At 46.1% G+C, this 17,755-nt stretch overlaps 1 protein-coding gene across 10 annotated transcripts in view; it reads left to right on the forward strand.

The window, feature by feature from the left end:
• LOC144120416 (uncharacterized) overlaps positions 1-17,755 on the forward strand; it is a 71,134-nt gene that overhangs the window by 45,122 nt on the left and 8,257 nt on the right. For 5 of the 10 annotated variants that reach the window (XM_077652761.1, XM_077652767.1, XM_077652763.1 and 2 more), the window contains exons 13-15: positions 5,887-6,014; positions 6,096-6,198; positions 13,178-13,320. In XM_077652761.1, the coding sequence (XP_077508887.1) occupies positions 5,887-6,014; positions 6,096-6,198; positions 13,178-13,320 (374 nt within the window). The remainder of the gene's footprint in view (positions 1-5,886; positions 6,015-6,095; positions 6,199-13,177; positions 13,321-17,755) is intronic. The other 5 variants (XM_077652764.1, XM_077652768.1, XM_077652765.1 and 2 more) reach the window with 1 other exon arrangement.

Raw genomic sequence — 17,755 nt, forward strand, 5'->3', positions numbered from 1 at the left:
CGCCGCCGCACGTTGAAGGCATCTATCGGGGGTCGCCACCGTCGCTTCGTTTACATTTGCACCGGCGTCTTGCCAGCGTTACGATGGATCCCGTTCCCGAACCCGACGACTTAGTTCTCGAAAAAACTCTGGCCTGCATTTCAGCCACCTCAGCCCCACAGAACGTGCGATGCTTTTGAGGGAGCACGGTTAGGTTAGGCGCCGGCGGGGGGTTTCCCCCTTCCTCAGAGAGCAGCCGTTGCAAACTAAATATCATAACCCCAGTGCGCGGAATCGCAAGGGGCCAGGGCAAGGTCGGCGCTTTACGCCCATCGGAGGCTGGCCGGGGCTTTGGGGCCAATGGATTGTGATTCCTTGAACGGCGCGGTTGCACGGCGCAGCAGGCAGCATCGAGGTCTCCCACGGTTGCAAGGGCCAAGTTATTTATTTATTTTTTGCCACAAAAAACAAATGGGTGCTCAAGGGTGGTCGTGTTTAAAGTCGGTGGCTTGAAACCAAAGCGGACGCACGACGCTTCAATGGCTTCCGCTAGATCCAATGAATCCACTGGATCTGGCTCTCTCGCCAACTTGCATGTACCTTCAGATATGTACTGTGAATGGATTAAAATAGCCGAGCTCGAAAAGAACAGATCCGCCCAACTGCCGCAGCTATTGAATATAACGCGTACCTCGCCGCGGAGCAAAATCAGTCTGGCTGGGCCGGCGGCGGCTGGCGCACTCGGCGAGAAATGATACATGCTCCAATCTCCCCGCCATTGCGGTCAGAGTGCGCCGAAGCTGCCGAACGCATCGGCGGTCAAGCGCAGTTGGAGTATAGAGGGTCTCGCTTTGACCGACCTAACTTCGCCATGCAGCGCGCGCGCGCGCCTCGCCGCAGCATAAACGTGCCTTAACAGAGCCTGCGCTTAACCGCTAACCAACGTATTCAGCAGCGGCATCCATGGGAGCCACTGAAACCCCCCGCCAACTCACTGAATAAAAGAAAAGAAGTCTGGTGCCGAGATTCGGAATCGAACCAGGGCCTTCGGCGTTTGAGCCGGGAACGCTACCGCTCCGCCACGACGGCTCAAGTTCACGGCTCAAGTTAGAGCCGTTAATAAAGGCGCATCTAGTGAATGCACTCTTCTGATGCAGAAATCTCCGTGCTTTCGCTAGGTATATCCTGGCCTAACAGAGCTAGGCCATCAGCAATTTTTCTGAACTGCCTTGTACCTTGTCTTCCGTCCCTAATAAACGATTTCCGTTAAGTAGTTTGAAGTTGACTGGCACAGCCGGGAATGTTTCGCCGGGCGAGCGTGCGAATACACAAGTGCTGCCTTGTACGATCACCGACCATCGTGCTATCATAGCTTTTCATCGACCGTGGCGATCATCTGACAGGCCTTAACTGGCTCCTTCAAAGGCTAACTAGCACTTGAAGCGGCACTGGAGTTCCTCTGCTGTTCGGCGCTTGTAAATCGAAGCGCGTCAAAAACAAAACCACAGGGCACGCAAAGCTCATAGACGCGAAGCGCCATAAAAAATCGAAACTCTCCTGGCCGCCTGTGGCGCCGCCAAGCATCCGTTTTCTTTGCTTCCAACATCCAGGTTGTCTTTTGCCTGCATTCTTTGTGTGATATAAGTGCACTATTGGTTTTTAAACAAAACTTACTTCAATATTGATCTGCGCAACCTACCTTTGTCAGCCTCAGAGATTCGCGAAACCAAGTAGGATGGAAAATTCCTCCAAGGTGGCGTCTCTTGTCCTATGGCGTCACCACGCTTGTACTTGCGAGATTGGCCTGTGGTGGCGATACCTGTATTTTGGTTCTTGCTATTTTCTACCGTACAAGAGCCTTGTTTTCAGTAAGAGCGGCGTTTTTGTGATCAGGAGCTGGTATTCTATCGATACAAGCCAACTTCAATTTCTCCTCAGTGTCCCTTTAATGTTTCATGTAGCCTTGGACGGGTTTCGAAGTCTAGAAATATGATATTAGTCTGACTTTATTAAGAGCACCTCCTAGGTCATGGACTATTTCAATTAGTTGTGTGGTGGTTGAAAGTCCTTTGTGGAAACCATCTTTTTGTGGATTGATTTTGTTGTTAATTTCTAGGAAAATAAAGATAGGTTTAAATATTATGTGTTCAAGTACCTTTACGCATGTCTGCTCTAATGAGTTAGGCCTATGTGACAACAGCAGTGACTTATTTTCAGTTTATTTCTGCATATATTTCTATTCATTCAGGACTTCACCGTATGGCAATGATTTAGTGAATATAAGTGTTAGATATTGGGAGCACCACCCTATGTTTATAACAAGAAATGTGTTAGCACAGGTATCAGTCTCAGAGGATTTTTCCATATCTAAACTAAGCACCAGTGACAGAACACCTTATTCAGAAATATGTACCTCGTGTAAAGTTGGTGTGCTGTAAAAAATTGGAAAACAAGGATTAATTCCATCATCGCTTGTGAACACCGACCTAAAGTAAAGGTGTACGGGTCATTCCATACCAAACGCACCAATGTTTGTGCTCGACCCTCTTTGATCTCGTTCCAAAAATTTCTGGCTTTTTATTGAACCGTCACAAACAATTTCCTCAATCTCTAGTGGGAAAAAATTTTACCGTCATGCGAGAGCCCTTTGAATTTTCCAGACTAGTGCAAAACTAGGTCTTCGTAAAAAATTCATAACATTTTCACTTCCTTGTTGTCCTCCAAATTTGGACAATGTATATGAGTTGTATTTTTTATCAAGCATCAACACATTGCATGCATGAGATTTTTTGTGTTTTTTAGTTCGTTTTTTTAGCTGTTCGTTTCTTTAGCTGAAAATGCTCCATTTTGGAACTTTAAAAAGAAGTCCACGCGACATTCTTAAGCAATATAAACTTCTCACTGGCTCACCGTATAACATTTAGTACATGAAAAATGTTTACAATAAAATTAAACTGAATAATGTACAGAATAAAATGCCAAACTTGCAAAAAAGTGCATTGTGCTACGTATCCAGACAAAAATATTATACTGAGGTGCTCACTGCAAAAATGTAAAATACTACCCCTCTAAAAGCTCTTTTTATTGCAATTTTTCTCAGCAACTTTTATTGTTTTTTTGTTTTAGTTGAGAAAAAATTTTTGGAGTTGAGTGCCGCAGCGCTGGTCATGGTTGTGTCGTATTGTCACTTCACTGCCGAACACAACCTCGGCACTCTTCATACTGCTCTCTTGCCGTGCAATCGCGTGTACAGGCGTTCAAGACCCACTTTGAGCGAAGCCGGCTTAACACTTCTCGCGTGCTGAGCTTACGAAAGCCGTGCTCTGCGAAAAGCGAGGAGAGAATCAAGCGACACAAGGGGTCATCCACAAAAGCAAATATGATTGCCTTGGGAGACCGGAGTCCTGCCTTTGCATTCCCCTGCTTTTTCTATTTTCCACTACTCTCTGTACCGGACTCAACGCATTTCGCTGGGCTCCAGAGTTCTGTAATGTCAACAGTCCTTATAACAAATACAATTCAGTCAATCATACAATTTTCACAAACATAGATGCATTACGGTGTGTTGTTTTAGCGAAGGCACTAAACACAAATGTTTACCTCTTAATCAGTTTCATCCGCAGGTTTGATTCTGAGGTACCAGTAAATCGCATGCGGTACCGTATAAACGCTTGTAAGGGCCACTCTTTTTTTTTCCAGATTCGAGGACCAATTTTTGGGGCAGGGCCCATACAGACGATGTGGGAAGAAAAAAAAATTTTAAGTAGAAACAGACCAATCAGGGAATAAGTGGCATTTATTCTATGTTCAATCGTCACTTGTGGAGTCTTGCGACTTCGTGTCCATGTGATAGGGTCCGTGTGATGCCAGTTGACACCATGGTGGTTGAATGGACAGCTGGCCATTTTGGAGTGTGGGTTATTCGGAGCAGTCTCCTTAAAGAGGCTGAAGCGAAAGTGGAGAACAGCTGCCTCTGCACCTTTGTTCGAGCTGGCATTTGTGGCCCAGCAACACGGCAGTGTTAGCATTAAAAGGCCAATGAATAATCTCTACACTTGGCCACGCATGTATGCAGCACATGCTTTCAGAAATGTGCATCGTTTTTACTTTTATCCAAAGGAGCTGTGAAGTGTGCGCGCACAAAGTGTTTATGTGCAAAATGGTTGAAAAGTTGAAAATCTAGCGTGGAATTCCAAGAATGCATATCCGCATTAAAAAGTTAAATTGCTTGCATAAAAAGTAAATAAAGATTGTAGGTAGCCATGTGATGAATCCATGCTAGCACCGCACTAAGGACAAGGCACAAGAACAAGAAGTGCGACGGTAGCTGTAGGTTTGGTTTTTTGTGCTTGGTTGACCTTGTTGAGCTGCGCAAAATTTTTTGCCTGAGTTGGTTTTCTTTGTATGAAGATATCTTATATTTTGCCTTGTTCTGATTCTGTGTTTTCCTTCTTAGTTATGTGAGATCTTGCCCTTGCTTCTTCGTACCTGAAGTTTTTGTGTCATCTTTTGTTTGGTTGTTGATTTGTTTTTTAAGTGGTCACGTGTCCTGATAGGGCACTTCTTAAATACTGGTCCACCTCGTCTTTCAATATAAAAGTTCATAGTTCAGCGCCTCGTCCCGTCTCACTTCTTGCTCTTGTGCCTCGTCGTTAGTGCGCTGCTAGCATGGATCCTAACCAACTAGAACAAACAACATGTATTGCTCATGTGATGAAGTCATGCTTGGCCCTTTCCAAGTTTGCTCGCTAGGTCTTGGTGGACGGAGTGCATCTAAAACTGAAAGCTAAACATGTTGACAGACTTGTCTGTGTTTGAAGACTTATAGTAAACTCTGACAAATCTCCAACTAAAAACTTTAATTTAAAGCCCAACATTTTGGAGCCGGCTTGGCTTCTTCTTCAGGGGTGAGTGTGGCAGTGGCTGGCATCTTTAGTATGCACAGAGGGGAGCAAGAGGTCGAAAGAATGAAAGCGGTGATGCGAAAGGCGCGGGAGAGGAGGTTACGGGGTGGGGGGCTAAAGTTGTCAGTCACGTTGTTGGTCTGTGGGGAGGCGGTCAGTGGAGACTCCTCTTCTTTGAGCTGCAGAGTGAGGTCCTTGTGCATATACTGCAGGCAGGTTTCCCTCTGTGCGCTTCATGTTGTTAGGGGTAGTCTGAATATGCCAGGATTCAAGTAAGAGCCTTTTTTGGTAATTTGTTTCGGTTCTGAGGACGCTGGTTTCGTTGCAGTTGATTCTGTGGTCTGAGTGTTCGGAATGTTCGCCTACAGGATTGCGCTCTCTTGCGAAGTTGCGGATGTCGTTTTTATGTTGCCAAATTCTATCTTTTAGATTTTTGGTTTCGCCGATGTAGCTTGCGTCGCATTGGCGCAAGGAATTTTGTAGGTATCGCCTTGGGCTCTTTCTGTGCATGGCCAGTCTTTGGGAACAGGCAGGCAAAGCGCAACAGTGTTTGTAGGCTTGTGCGCAACCTGGAGACCCCCTTTTTTTCAGGATTTGGGCGATGGTTTCACTGGTACCTTGGACTTAAGGCAGAGTGATGTATTTTCGTGGCGCCATTGGTTGTTGTGTGTTGCTTTCTCGGCTCATGTTGCTGTGTTTTTGGAGATGGATGGTTTTTCGAATAAAGCTTCTTGAGTAGCCGCTCATGGTGAGTTCTTTGACTTTCGCACCACCGCTTTCGTTCTTTCGACCTCCTGCTCCCCTGTGTGCATACTTAAAGATGCCAGCTACTGCCCCAGTCACTCCTGAAGAAGGAGCCGAGCCGGCTTTGAAACGTTGGGATGATTTAAATTAAAGTTTTTGGTTGTAGATGTGTCAGAGTTGATTATAAGCATCCAAGACTGAAAGTAGTGTGCCCTCATGCATCGGTATGCATTGCAGGGATATATTTTATGTGCTGCAGAGATTCCCCTTTGTTGGGCAGGTGATTGCGCATTTGTTTGCACAAAAGATCCTGGCTCCCGACAAGTTTTTCCTGCTGCGAGGCAACCACGAGGTGCGGAATGTGCAGAAGATGTTCACCTTCTACAAGTAAGCACTGGCAAGTGTGCCCTTGCGGTGCAGCAACAGCCCTGTTGTAATGCCAAGGTGTATTTCCTTCTCTCCCCTCAGCGAGTGCGTGAACAAGTTTGGGGATCGGGTTGGCGTGGAAGTCTGGGAGCAGATCAACGCCTGCTTTGACGTCATGCCCATAGCTGCGGTGGTCGACACAAAGGTCTGTTGCCCAGGGCTGGTGCCGAAGCTCCAGTGCACTTTGGACATCCTGAGAGGGCAACTGGCACTGTGCTGCTGCAGAGAGTGCTTCTCGCACAAGCAGCTTTAGTTCTTTGGACCTCAAGGCCTAATCACGTGGCCAGCCTCGATGATGCTTGGAATGTGCCACATTTGCATGAATACAGTGTGGGGGGAGAGTTTGGTACTTTAGAAAATATATATATGTAGAAGGCCACTAACTTCCTGTGGTGGAAAATTCTAAATTCCAAGTGATTCAGAATGAAGAATCTGCGAAATTCTGCAGGTGCAGAATCATGAAGCCGGAAAATTTCATGGCAAACATAAGATGCACGAAAGAAACATGCAAGCTTATTTTTTGAGCACATGCCTTGCATGCTGCAGAGGTCCCTGTTCTAAAATTGAAGGTGGCTGTTGTAACTCAGCATCAAGCAATATGTGCCTTGATATCTTCACTCAAGGGATAGTGCTTCATAATGACTGAATAATCCCGCTGCACCAACAGAGCTGACTGTGGTAGACTAATATTTGAGAGCAGTGCAATATTGTGTTGGGGTCATTTCCAGCCAAGAAAGAGGATGTCAGTCTAGCCTAGAAAGTGTGCGGGATTTCAGTTCTCAAGCAGTGCACACTTGCCACTCAGCAGCAAGGACCAGTGACTAAGTCTAGGCACACTTGCAAACTCCAAGCCTTTTTTCTGACCTGCAGCGGATCTTCCTTTGGCTATGGTTGCCCGGGCATTTTGGGATTTCATTATAATCGTAACAATCTTTCTTTTCACATTTTCCTGGTGTCTCAAACTTCCCCTTGTGTTAGGTAGATTAGTCATTTTTGCATTGTTCAGTCTTCCTTACTGACATCTGAAATAGTTGTATCAGAAAATGAGAATTTGGCTGCCAGGACAAAAATTTTGCGGAAAGTGCTTAAATCCGCAATTTTTTTGCAGAATCACAGGAAACTAGGGGCTTTACGTATTTGTGCACTATTAAGATTATAGTGCAAGTTGAAACTGTTCCTGAAAGCTCATAGCCGATCGCTAAAATGGAGGACTACATGCATGGAAGCGGCATTATTTGAGGCTCACCAACTTCAGTGAGCACAAACGAGAACCTGCAGCATGTAAATTTTTCAATGAGATGCTTTCGTGCTATTTGATGGGATTTTCCAAAACTAGAAAAGCTATTTGCCTAAGTCAGGGAGGAAATCTCTGCCTGCCTTCAAACCTGGGAGCCCAACCCTGGTGATGATTTTAGCAGCCTGCCTAATTTTGATCAAACTCACAAGGAACCATGATGCCTACATCAGTACTAAAAACAGTAGCTTGGATAATATCTCATAACTAGGGGTGCATGAATATTCGATATTTCGAATACGAATGAGATAAGTTTTATTTTCAGTTCATATTCGTATTCAAGAAATTGATATTCGAGAACTTCTGAATACACATTAGAAGATTTCAGAGTATCGCCGTTGATTGTAAACCGTGCATATTATCACATGCATTCTTGTTGGTGGGTCTGAACATTGTGTATTTAGTTGTCTATTGAGCCTAAACTTTTTTTTTCTCAGCCATTCGGACAGTTCTACCAGATGTAAGCATTAGCTTCATTGTTTATTCATTGAATGTTTTTCCCTATAAAAAATATACTTGTGTCATCAGCAAGTAGTGTGATTTCAAGTGTGTGTTTTAACTCAGTGATATCGTTAATGCACAACAGAAATAGGACTGGTCTCAGTATTGAACCTCATGGGACACCTGCTTTAGTGAGTAATTTTTGGGACCTCACATTGTTCAAATTACAATGCACTGTTGCCTCAGTGACAGGTAACCCTGAAAAAGGTCTAAGTTAATACCTCTAATTTCATATCTGTTCAATTTCCTAAACATGATGTCGTGATTCACCAAATCAAAGGCTTTCCGCAAATTGACAAATTAACCTAGAGCATACAGCCTATAATCAATGTTAACAGTAATTCAAGTTTTAACTTTTACGAGGCTTCTTCTGTCATTTTATTTTTTTGAAAACCATACTGAGATGGCGAATGTGTGTTGTATTTGTTTATGTAAGCTTAAGGCACTTATGAAAACACTTTGCATAAATTTTTAAAATATGGACAGAATGGGAATTCAGTTTCTGCGGAAAGATTCCAGTCAGGTTTATTAGGAACGCAAGTATTGGACTTGTTTTATTGGCGCTATTTTACGTATCATCATATCCACTCGTAGCAGCGGAATTTAATCCTTTTATAAACCTGTCGACCTCAGCCGGTCTGACAGCACAAGTAAATTTGTTTGACTGTAGTTTCGTTATATCACCTGATGCTCTGTTGCATGCACAAACTAGTTATTTATACCATACGCTAGGGGTTGACCTTCCAAAAAATGCGCTGGCAGTCTGACCATGGCAAAACCATGGGCATGTCGGAGTTAAGGCGAGGAAGAACCAGCTCCGACAGCGTTGAGGTTCAAACTGTTTATTTGCGCTGCTCGCGCTGAGGTGGCCTCGCCCAACTTCCTCTTTCTTGTCCGGTGCCGCGTGCCATGGCCTGCGAGCCAAGCGTGGCGTGAGGGGCGCTACAGGGCTCCCCCCGTAGAGCTAAGCCACAGGATTGGTCCAGCGGATGTGCTTGGAGAAAGCTGTGCACAGGGGTGGCGCAGTCGAAGCGAGAGTGAGTGTAGTGCCGATGTGCAGAGGAGTGGCATTGTAGGCTGGTTTGAGGTGGTCAGCAGCCGTTGATGTCTAATGTGAAGGTCCTCTGCGCACGATAGAGGACGCGGAACGGTCCATCGTAGGCTGGCGTGAGGGGTGGACGGACGTGGTCACGGCGGATGAAGGACTTTTCTCCAACGCGGAGTTTCTCCTTCGCGGAGTTTGTCCATCGTAGAGTTTCTCCATCGCGGAGTTTCTCAAACGCGGAGAAGACATGGGTGCAGGAGGCCAGGTCCTGTATGTGAGGAAGTGGATAGCGGTTTGGTAAAGTGTGAGCGTTGAGGGCGCGGTAATCTCCACATGGTCTCCAGTCGCCGGGATCTTTCTTTGGCACCGTGTGAAGTGGCGATGCCAAGAAACAGTCTTCTCCGGCGTTTATCGCATGGCCGCTACCAGGCTTGGCCTCGTCCGCAAGTGGGCTGATGTGAACACGCTTTGAACCATCCCAGTGAGAAGAAGGCCGCTCTTTTTTTCTTCTTTGATCCTTCCACATTACCCAATGCGCATGCCCTTCATAACTCTCCTTGTGTGAGCTTGTTTTGGTCAACTGTGATATGCTTGTGGAACTTTGCATGAGGCTCCCGAAGGGGCGAGTCGAAGTGGCATGGCGGCGATACGAGGACCCCTGTCACGGGCCAAAAAACAGCTTGGTCGCGTAGTTTCCGTTTTGAGCTTCGCCGCAGCCCATGGCAACTGTTCGCCCGCACATTCGCCGGATGCCGACTGGCGCGTCGCTGCTCATTTCTTTTTTCCTTTTTAAAAGCCAGTGTGCGTTCCCCTCATCCGCGTTGTTCTTACAGCGCGCCAAAAACTTCACGCTCATCACATGTTTTTTGGCGTTTATGTGACGAAGTCTACTCTTAAGGATTCACCGCATTTTTGGCATTTTTTACTTCGGGGGCGCAGAGAATTTTATAAACCGACCTTTGGATAATCTGGGCATTTCTTCCAGTCCCTTGAAACCCGAATTAATAAGGTTTTGCTAGCCATAACTTCTTGACATGGTTTACGCAAAAACGTACTGGCATTGAAAGGCTGAGACAACACACGCACAAGACAGGACTGGCGCCAACTTCCAACTAAGTTTATTCATGGAAAAAACCACTTTATAACCACACGAGCAGGCAAAGGTAAAAGCAGAATAAATACAACCGGTGACATAACAAAGGCACACGTGCCAAAAGGACCAAGCAATGATTATAACGCTGATAATGAACCACTGAGAAAACTAATCTCTTCTTTCGACATCGAGACAGTTGGCTTGCTTATGCAGATATGACCCCTCTACTTGATGTAATAAGCTTCGATGATTTCACGCTCTAATCTGTCTTTTAGACCTTGCAATGAATTTAGTGTTTTCGAAAGCTGGACGGCACTTGCAGCTTTTGCAGTGAGTGACCATGTGGCTGCCATAACAATTTTTTATAGCAATCTTGTGCTGCCTCACTCTTTCATTAAAGCACTGATTTGTCTGGCCGATATATTCCTGACCGCAGCTTAGACACACAACACATACAACGTCACAACATACACAACGTCAGCAGTGCAATCAGTGGTGCGGATTTGGTGATTCTTTTTGCGCTGCCTAACCATTCTTTCTTTTTTCAAGGTGCAAATGCGCGACAGCTTGCAAGCAGCAGATAGAACCACATTGACCTTATACCTGCTAGCCACTTTCTTTAGATTGTGCGAAAGCCGATGAATGTAGTTGATCACTACCGTCGGTTGCTTTTCTTTTTCCTTGTTTTTTTTAGCCTGTTAACCCTTTGACGTCACCTTGCGCTTATTGACAAGGTTCTCACTAATACTAGTGATGAGGTGTATTGGGTACCCAGCTTGGTGAATGCGTTCAGTTTGCGCATCAAAGCTCTGTGCCATCTCATGCTCACAAGATTTTTCCAAAGATGCATTCAGGCATGTCGCAATGATTCCCCGCTTGATTAGCTTGGAAGTGCACTACCGAAAGGGAGTAGCTCTTTGCACGACCTGGGGTTGTAGGACCAACAAACATGTCTGTCCTGCCTAAACACAAGTCTCAGGTCAAGAAACTGCAGGTTATTGTCGCAGGGAAGTTCTTGCGTGAAAAGAAGCCCTTTGGATTCATTTCTGAAAATGGCGACAATGTTTTCAAAGATGGCTCTTGGTTTTGGACCTACGTGATCGGTTAGCACAATTAGATAGTCATCCACATATCTGAATACCCTAGCAACGTTAGAGGTTAATAAAAGCCGGTCACTAACTCATTTGTCAACACACAATAAATAAATGTCACTCAATATAGGTGCAAGGGACGACCCAATACAAACACAATCGTGCTGAACATAATACTAATGGTTGAAAAAAATGGCAGTCGATGAAAGGTAAAATTCTAAAGGTGTTAAGAAATCATCACAGCTAATACCTGTTTTGTCCTGAAATGATAGTTCGCCAATGCATGCGATCTTCTCTTTGATGGAAATTAACATTTCGGTATGCGGGATGGAATAGGACAGGTCAGTAACATCAATCGAAAAAGCCAACTGTGCTCCCGGCAACCCATTTCTAAGTTCTTGAACTGCCTCATTAGAGCTGCGGATAAGAAAGGGGTCGTCTAGAGGTAGGGACTTTAAATGGCGCTGAAGGAAACGGCCTACGCAAGGCTGCCAGGACCCTTTTTCTGAAACAATCGTGCGCAGGGGGCATTCAGGCTTGTGAGACTTGCCCGTAAAGAAAACATCCAGGAACTCTCTGTCAGCATCCTTCACCAGTTTCTTGAGCGCTCCCAAATTCATGTCAGTTGTTGTTGTTGCCTGAAAGGATGATGGCACATACCCACGGTGTTCTTGAAATTGGTGGGAGTGAACTTCATTACGACGAAGTGCTTCTGCAGGGCTTCAGCTGCTTTCTCTTTCAGTAGCTTCTCGGGAAGGACAACGAAGCCACCTTCCTTGTTGCTTTGAAGTATCTCAGGGTAGTTTTCTCTCAGGTAGTCCTTGATCTTCGTAAAGGCCCGTTCACACTTGTCCAAAAATCCAGCGAGCGAAACGGATTCGCTCTCCGGAAAAACTAGGGCCCGTTCACGTCTGTTGACGCCCGGGTGAGGCGGAACCGTCGCGCCACTGCTGTTTCTCGTTTTTCCACACACTTCCCGCCCACCACGTCACCGCTCGCGGTGTACACAGATATGGTTAGAAAAGAGCATTAATCGATGCTGTCTGTGTACAATAACCGTATGCATGCTTATGTACGTAAACGCAGGCACATTACCATTTTTAGTTCAGCGTAGGCAGTCGCAATGAAATGCCCAGTCTAGTGGCGCCATATGCTTGTCAGGACGGGAACTAGTACTGTTAACAAAACTGGCACTCCTCTTAACCCTAGCAGCGCCAGAATCGTCACTGTAAATAAAAAATAAAGCAAATTTATTACTTATACGTTTGCTTATAGGTGAGGTGAGATGAAGCGATGCACCGGTGTCCGATTTATGGCCAGTGAACGCGCAGAAAAAGATCGCAGCAACGATGAATTCATTCCGAGGAGAGGGGTCCTGCGTCGAAGGGCGCCGCCATGTTTTTCGTGGCGGCGGCGGTGAACGCGAAAAATTTGGGTCCAGCCCGATCGCCCTCGCCGCGCCGCTTTCCACCTCGCTCGGCGTCAAAAGCGGCCGAATCTACTTCGCTCGCCGGATTTTTGGACAAGTGTGAACGGGCCCTAAAGGGAGGATAAGAACAGCGACTGCGACACACACACAAGACACAACACATGCACAAGACAGTCCTAGCCCTGTCTTGTGTGTGTGTTGTCTCCGTCTTTTAGCGCTGGTGCGCTTTTTGCGTAAACCATGTCTGCTACAACCAACTAGCTCAAATGAAAGTCTTGCTGCATAATTTTTTAGTTGCCAGTCGTGTCATTTCATGGATTTCATTTCGCATGACCATATTACAGGTTGCATACTGTTATACTGTCTAATCAAGTAGTGTACATTTCTGTGCACGCCATGTTTTTTTTTTTTTTCATGTGGCGCTAAGTCAATGTAGTTTTTATTCCAGTTGAAAAGGCGATGCAGTATTTAAAAAAAATAAAAATAAATAAGGACAACAACGTTAGCCAGTTTATCTTTTTCTGCAGTATTTTTCCGTACTGACCAGAAATTCAATTCAATATTCGAATCCCTTTTTTTTTTCATATTCATATTAGAAAATTTCTACATTTGCACACCCCTACTCATAGCATCAACTATCAGCAGATGAAGTTACCTTTCCTGTTGTGCAGGTGTTCTGTGTGCATGGCGGCATTCCTCCGCCGTGGCTGGGTGGTGGTTACCTGTCTGCCATCAACCAGATCCCCAAGCCCCTGAGTGACCCCGAGAACCAGTCGTCCCTCGCCTGGGAACTCATGTGGAGCGACCCCATTTCGTAATGGCACCTTTTACTGACCCCAAAGCAGTAGTTCTTGTCGCTTTGTGCAGCACTTGCTTCGTGTGCCGGCAGACATATGTGCCATGTGTTTGAATGTGCACAATGCTGCCAGACTATCAAGCCGTTCAGGGTGTTTTTATGTTTTACCAACAGGCCTCCTTCATGTTCTGTGCGTTTTACGAGCGTAGTTTTTCAGCAACGCAGGGGACAAAGGACGAGACAAGTGCACAGACACGGCGCTACGCAGCGCCGTGTCTGTGCTTTTGTTTTGTTTTTTTGTCCCCTGCGCTGCTGAAAAACAATGTCACACCAACTTGCCCAAGCTTCTACAGCATACCTGCCAACCCTCCTGATTCGCCCGGGAGACTCGCAGTTTTTGACTGAACTTTCTGATTGTACGACCACGTCCTTATATCTCCCGAAAAGCTGTCTCTGGTCGCACAAGAATGGTTTTTTGGAAACCGGCGCCACAGTATCGGCAACCGCGCCGTAATCTCCAGCATCACCATCAACGGTCGCACTAGCATCATCGGCTAAGCAGCCAGTCAAAGCCAAGTAAAGCAAATCCAGAGTAGCTGTGCCTGGTTAAATTTCACATACATGATTTCGTGCTTGCTATTTCTCGCTGTACTGTTGCTGCTGCTTGTGTGTAAGTTTTGGTTTTGCTAGGCCGTCTGTGTGGAGTGCGCAGCAAATTCTCGCGTGCTTGATGTCATGGCGCTATGAAATCTCAAGAAAAAATACCGTATTTACACGCATAATTTTCGCAGCCCCAACTTTTTACCCGCATTTAAAAAAAAATTTTACTCGCATATTTTGTGCACTCTGTAGCGCCAGACCCCCCGACACGTACGTGGCTGTGTGCAAGGCAGGTTTGGGAAGATTGGCGCGGCCGTGTCGCCTAGTGTTGTTGTGAAAGGTGTGACTGAGGAGGGCACGAATTGTGTGCCATTTAGCCGGCTCTTGCGTTGGCAGCCGCTTTCCCAGACGGTCAGTTGCACGCACGCCCGAATCCGATACTACACATCAGTTTTCTGCTTGGTTTGCCGCTAGTGAGCCGGGTGGCTCGCGAGGGCGCCGTTTTATTGTTCCCGTTATCTCCTTTGGCTCCCACTGCTATCTTCGCGATTGTATTGTTGCTGGCTTATTGCTCTGAGCTGCACACGCGCCGTCATGCCATCCCATGGGGAACTACGTAACGTGGGGGGGGGGGGGGGGGGGGAGCTATGCGCGTTATACTTCAAGTGAACTTCTTTTTTTTGGCCAGCAAGGGATGCTAGATGGGGGCCAGGTCTACATAATGTATAAAGTATATGTTGCGCGTTATGACCACTGTAGTGCTTTTTAGGTCATGTTCAGAAAATGCAGCCTTAATTTAAAGAAAATAAGTGCGCAAATTATGCGAGTACGGTATTTGCACAAGTTTTTGTGATGATATACTTCTGAATTTGACATCAAAAAAAGGTGAACATTCCCCCCCCCCCCCTGCTTTCTTTGGTGCGAATAAAAAATCTTCTGAGTTTTGATTTCGCTAGGTTGGCAGGTATGCTACAGTATCTACAAGCGTAGGTGTACAGTTCGATGAGATCCATCTTGGCAGTAAAAAAGAAAATATTTTGAAGAATTGTTAAGCTTTTGAGTCTTTCATCAGCCAGCTGCTGCTTCTTGCCGCAATTTTTAATTCTACTACACGGTGTCTAATATGTCCAAAAGACTGTGGTAAGGACATGTGCCACATGTGAGGTCTTTTTGTGAAGTCGTTGGTGTCATTCAATTCTTTGAGCCATTCAGGGTGCAATTTTTCCATTTGTATGCAGCATGTGAGACATGCACACAGCTAGTGCCTTATAAAAGGTTAAAGCTGCATTTCGCATTTATGAAGTGCTTAGAATTTGTTCCACATTGGTGTCAAAGAAAGTGAAGCATTAAGCACTTTAGGTTCTGTGGATCGAGTAACTGCACTGCAGCATTCCATTTCTAAAGCAGGCAAAATTTGACTAAACTGTTGCTTTGTGAAGCATTAAAATTTTAGCACGAAATCTGTTGTGAAACTGAATGGCACGCCATCACTCTGGTGGCCCTTTGGACAAGCCTCAGGAACCGACAACACACTCCCTCACCAGAACAGGATCTGGCCACAACCTTCTATGAACAAACCAACTAACCCTCGGCTCTCAGTCCCCAGCGGCTGCGGAGCAAGTGACCACGGCGGCGGTCAGACCTGCGATGCAGCAGAGGGTGCTAAGAATCTCTGGCTCCAGACAGGCCGCCATTGGAATCTGAACCTGGCAATGTTTAACGCTAGAACCTTATCTAGTGAGGCTAGCCTAGCCGTGCTGTTCGAGGAACTAGCGGGCATTAAATGGGATGTCATAGGGCTTAGTGAAGTTAGGAGGACAGGTGAGGCGTATACAGTACTACAATTGGCAGCAAGGTGCTGGAAGTGGTAAAGGAATACATCTACTTAGTGCAGGTAGTGACAGTTGATCTGGATCATGAGACGGAAATTACTAGAAGGATAAGAATGAGGTGGAGAATGAGGGTCTCTCAGGTCATGAATGGCAGTTTACCAATATCCCTCAAGAGAAAAGTGTACAACAGCTGCATCTTACCGGTACTCACCTACGGGGCAGAAATGTGGAGGCTAACGAAAAGGGTTCAGCCCAAATTAAGGACAATGCAGCGAGCCGTGGAAAGAAAAATGATAGGTGTAACATTGAGAGACCGGAAGCGGGCAGAGTGGGTGAGGGAACAAACGCGTTAATGACATCCTCGTCGAAATTAAGGGGAAGAAATGGGCTTGGGCAGGGCATGTACTGCGAAGGCAAGATAATCGCTGGTCTTTAGGGGTAACGGAATAGATTCCAAGAAAGGGCAAGCGTAGCAGGGGGCGGCAGAAGGTTAGGTGGGCGGATGACATTGGGAAGTTTGCAGGCATAGGGTGGGCGCAGCTGGCAAAGGACCGGGTTAATTGGAGAGACATGGGAGAGGCCTTTGCCCTGCAGTGGGTGTAGTCAGGCTGATGATGATGACTCAGTTGCACTGCAGTTGAACCCAATTGTATTGGACTCAGTTTGATCAAATGATCCATTATGTACTATATTTACTCGCATAATCTGTGCACTGTGCACTTTTTTCCTAAATTAAGGCTGCAAAAAGGGGGTGCGCAAATTATGCGGAGATTTTGCAAACACATTCTAGAAAACTCCACAAAGGTCATGACGCGCAGTGTACACAGTATATTGTTGTTTATAAGTTGACCCCACAACTTGTGCCAAATATAAATCAATGCACAATCCTTCCGCTCCCCTCCACACCCATGCCATGTAGTTCCCCGTGTGATGGCAGGACGGTGCGTGCGCAGCTCAAAGCAATAAACGCGGAATGATACAGTTGCAGTCACAGAGGCAATTGGAGATGCAAGGCAATAAAACTGTGGCCTCACATGTGGTCCGGCTCAGCAAAAGCGAACAGAACAGCCAAACGGTTCAGTAGTTACGGATTCTGGTGTGACGCACACTCCGAAGGTTACCAGAAGTTTGCTCTCACAGCTGCTCATGCGTGAAAGCGACTGCCGGCACAAGTGAGCCGGGCAAATGGCGCACAATTGACTTGCCTTTACTGGAACCAGTTTACAAATTCATTTTTAACACCACTCACTCACCTTTCGCAACTGCGCGCCGCGACATGGCTGCGCCAATCTTCTGAAGCCTGCCCTGCGTATATCCGCATGCATGCATGCTGGTGTGCTTGCACAGCTGGGAGTGCAAAATATGAGACTAAAGGTTTTTTTTTTTATAAATCCGGGTAATAATTTAGAGATGCGCAAATTACGTGCAGGTGAAAATTACGCAAGTAAATGTGGTAGAACAGTTTCTGAGCACTGTTAAGCTACAGCATCAATGCGTAGCAAGGAGCACAGCTACACATCACACAAAAAATGACAGTCCAGTGGATCAAACTGTGGACACCCCCTCAACAAGTTGTGTGTAACACGTGCCAGCCAATAATGATGTGGATTTTGCTTGCACCTGGTCTGCCCCACTTGGGTCAGGAGGGCCATGCACTTTGCGCATGTGGTGTGCATGGCTTCATCACCTTTGTGTGCACACAGTGACAACAACCCTCCCCTCCTTGGTAAATTATTGAAAAGGTCTAAAAGGTGGGACATGACATTGAGTCCCACTTCAAAGAACATTAGTGTGAAGGGGGAGAAGAAGCCCAGTGCTCATGGCGCCAGATGTGTGCACACCGCTGTGTGCCAAGATGTCAAGGCGGCTGTGTACAGGCATTTACTAAAGGTTCGATCATGGAATATTCCTGTATCTCCAATTCCACGATTGAGCGTAGAGGCTTTGCTTTTATTCCCGACAAGCTCAGTTTCATAGTCTGCCCTTCTTTCTTCAGTGGACATTAAAAACAAAAAGCGGCC

This window comes from Amblyomma americanum, chromosome 2, assembly GCF_052857255.1.
Source record: "Amblyomma americanum isolate KBUSLIRL-KWMA chromosome 2, ASM5285725v1, whole genome shotgun sequence".
Taxonomy (NCBI): Eukaryota; Metazoa; Arthropoda; class Arachnida; order Ixodida; family Ixodidae; genus Amblyomma; species Amblyomma americanum.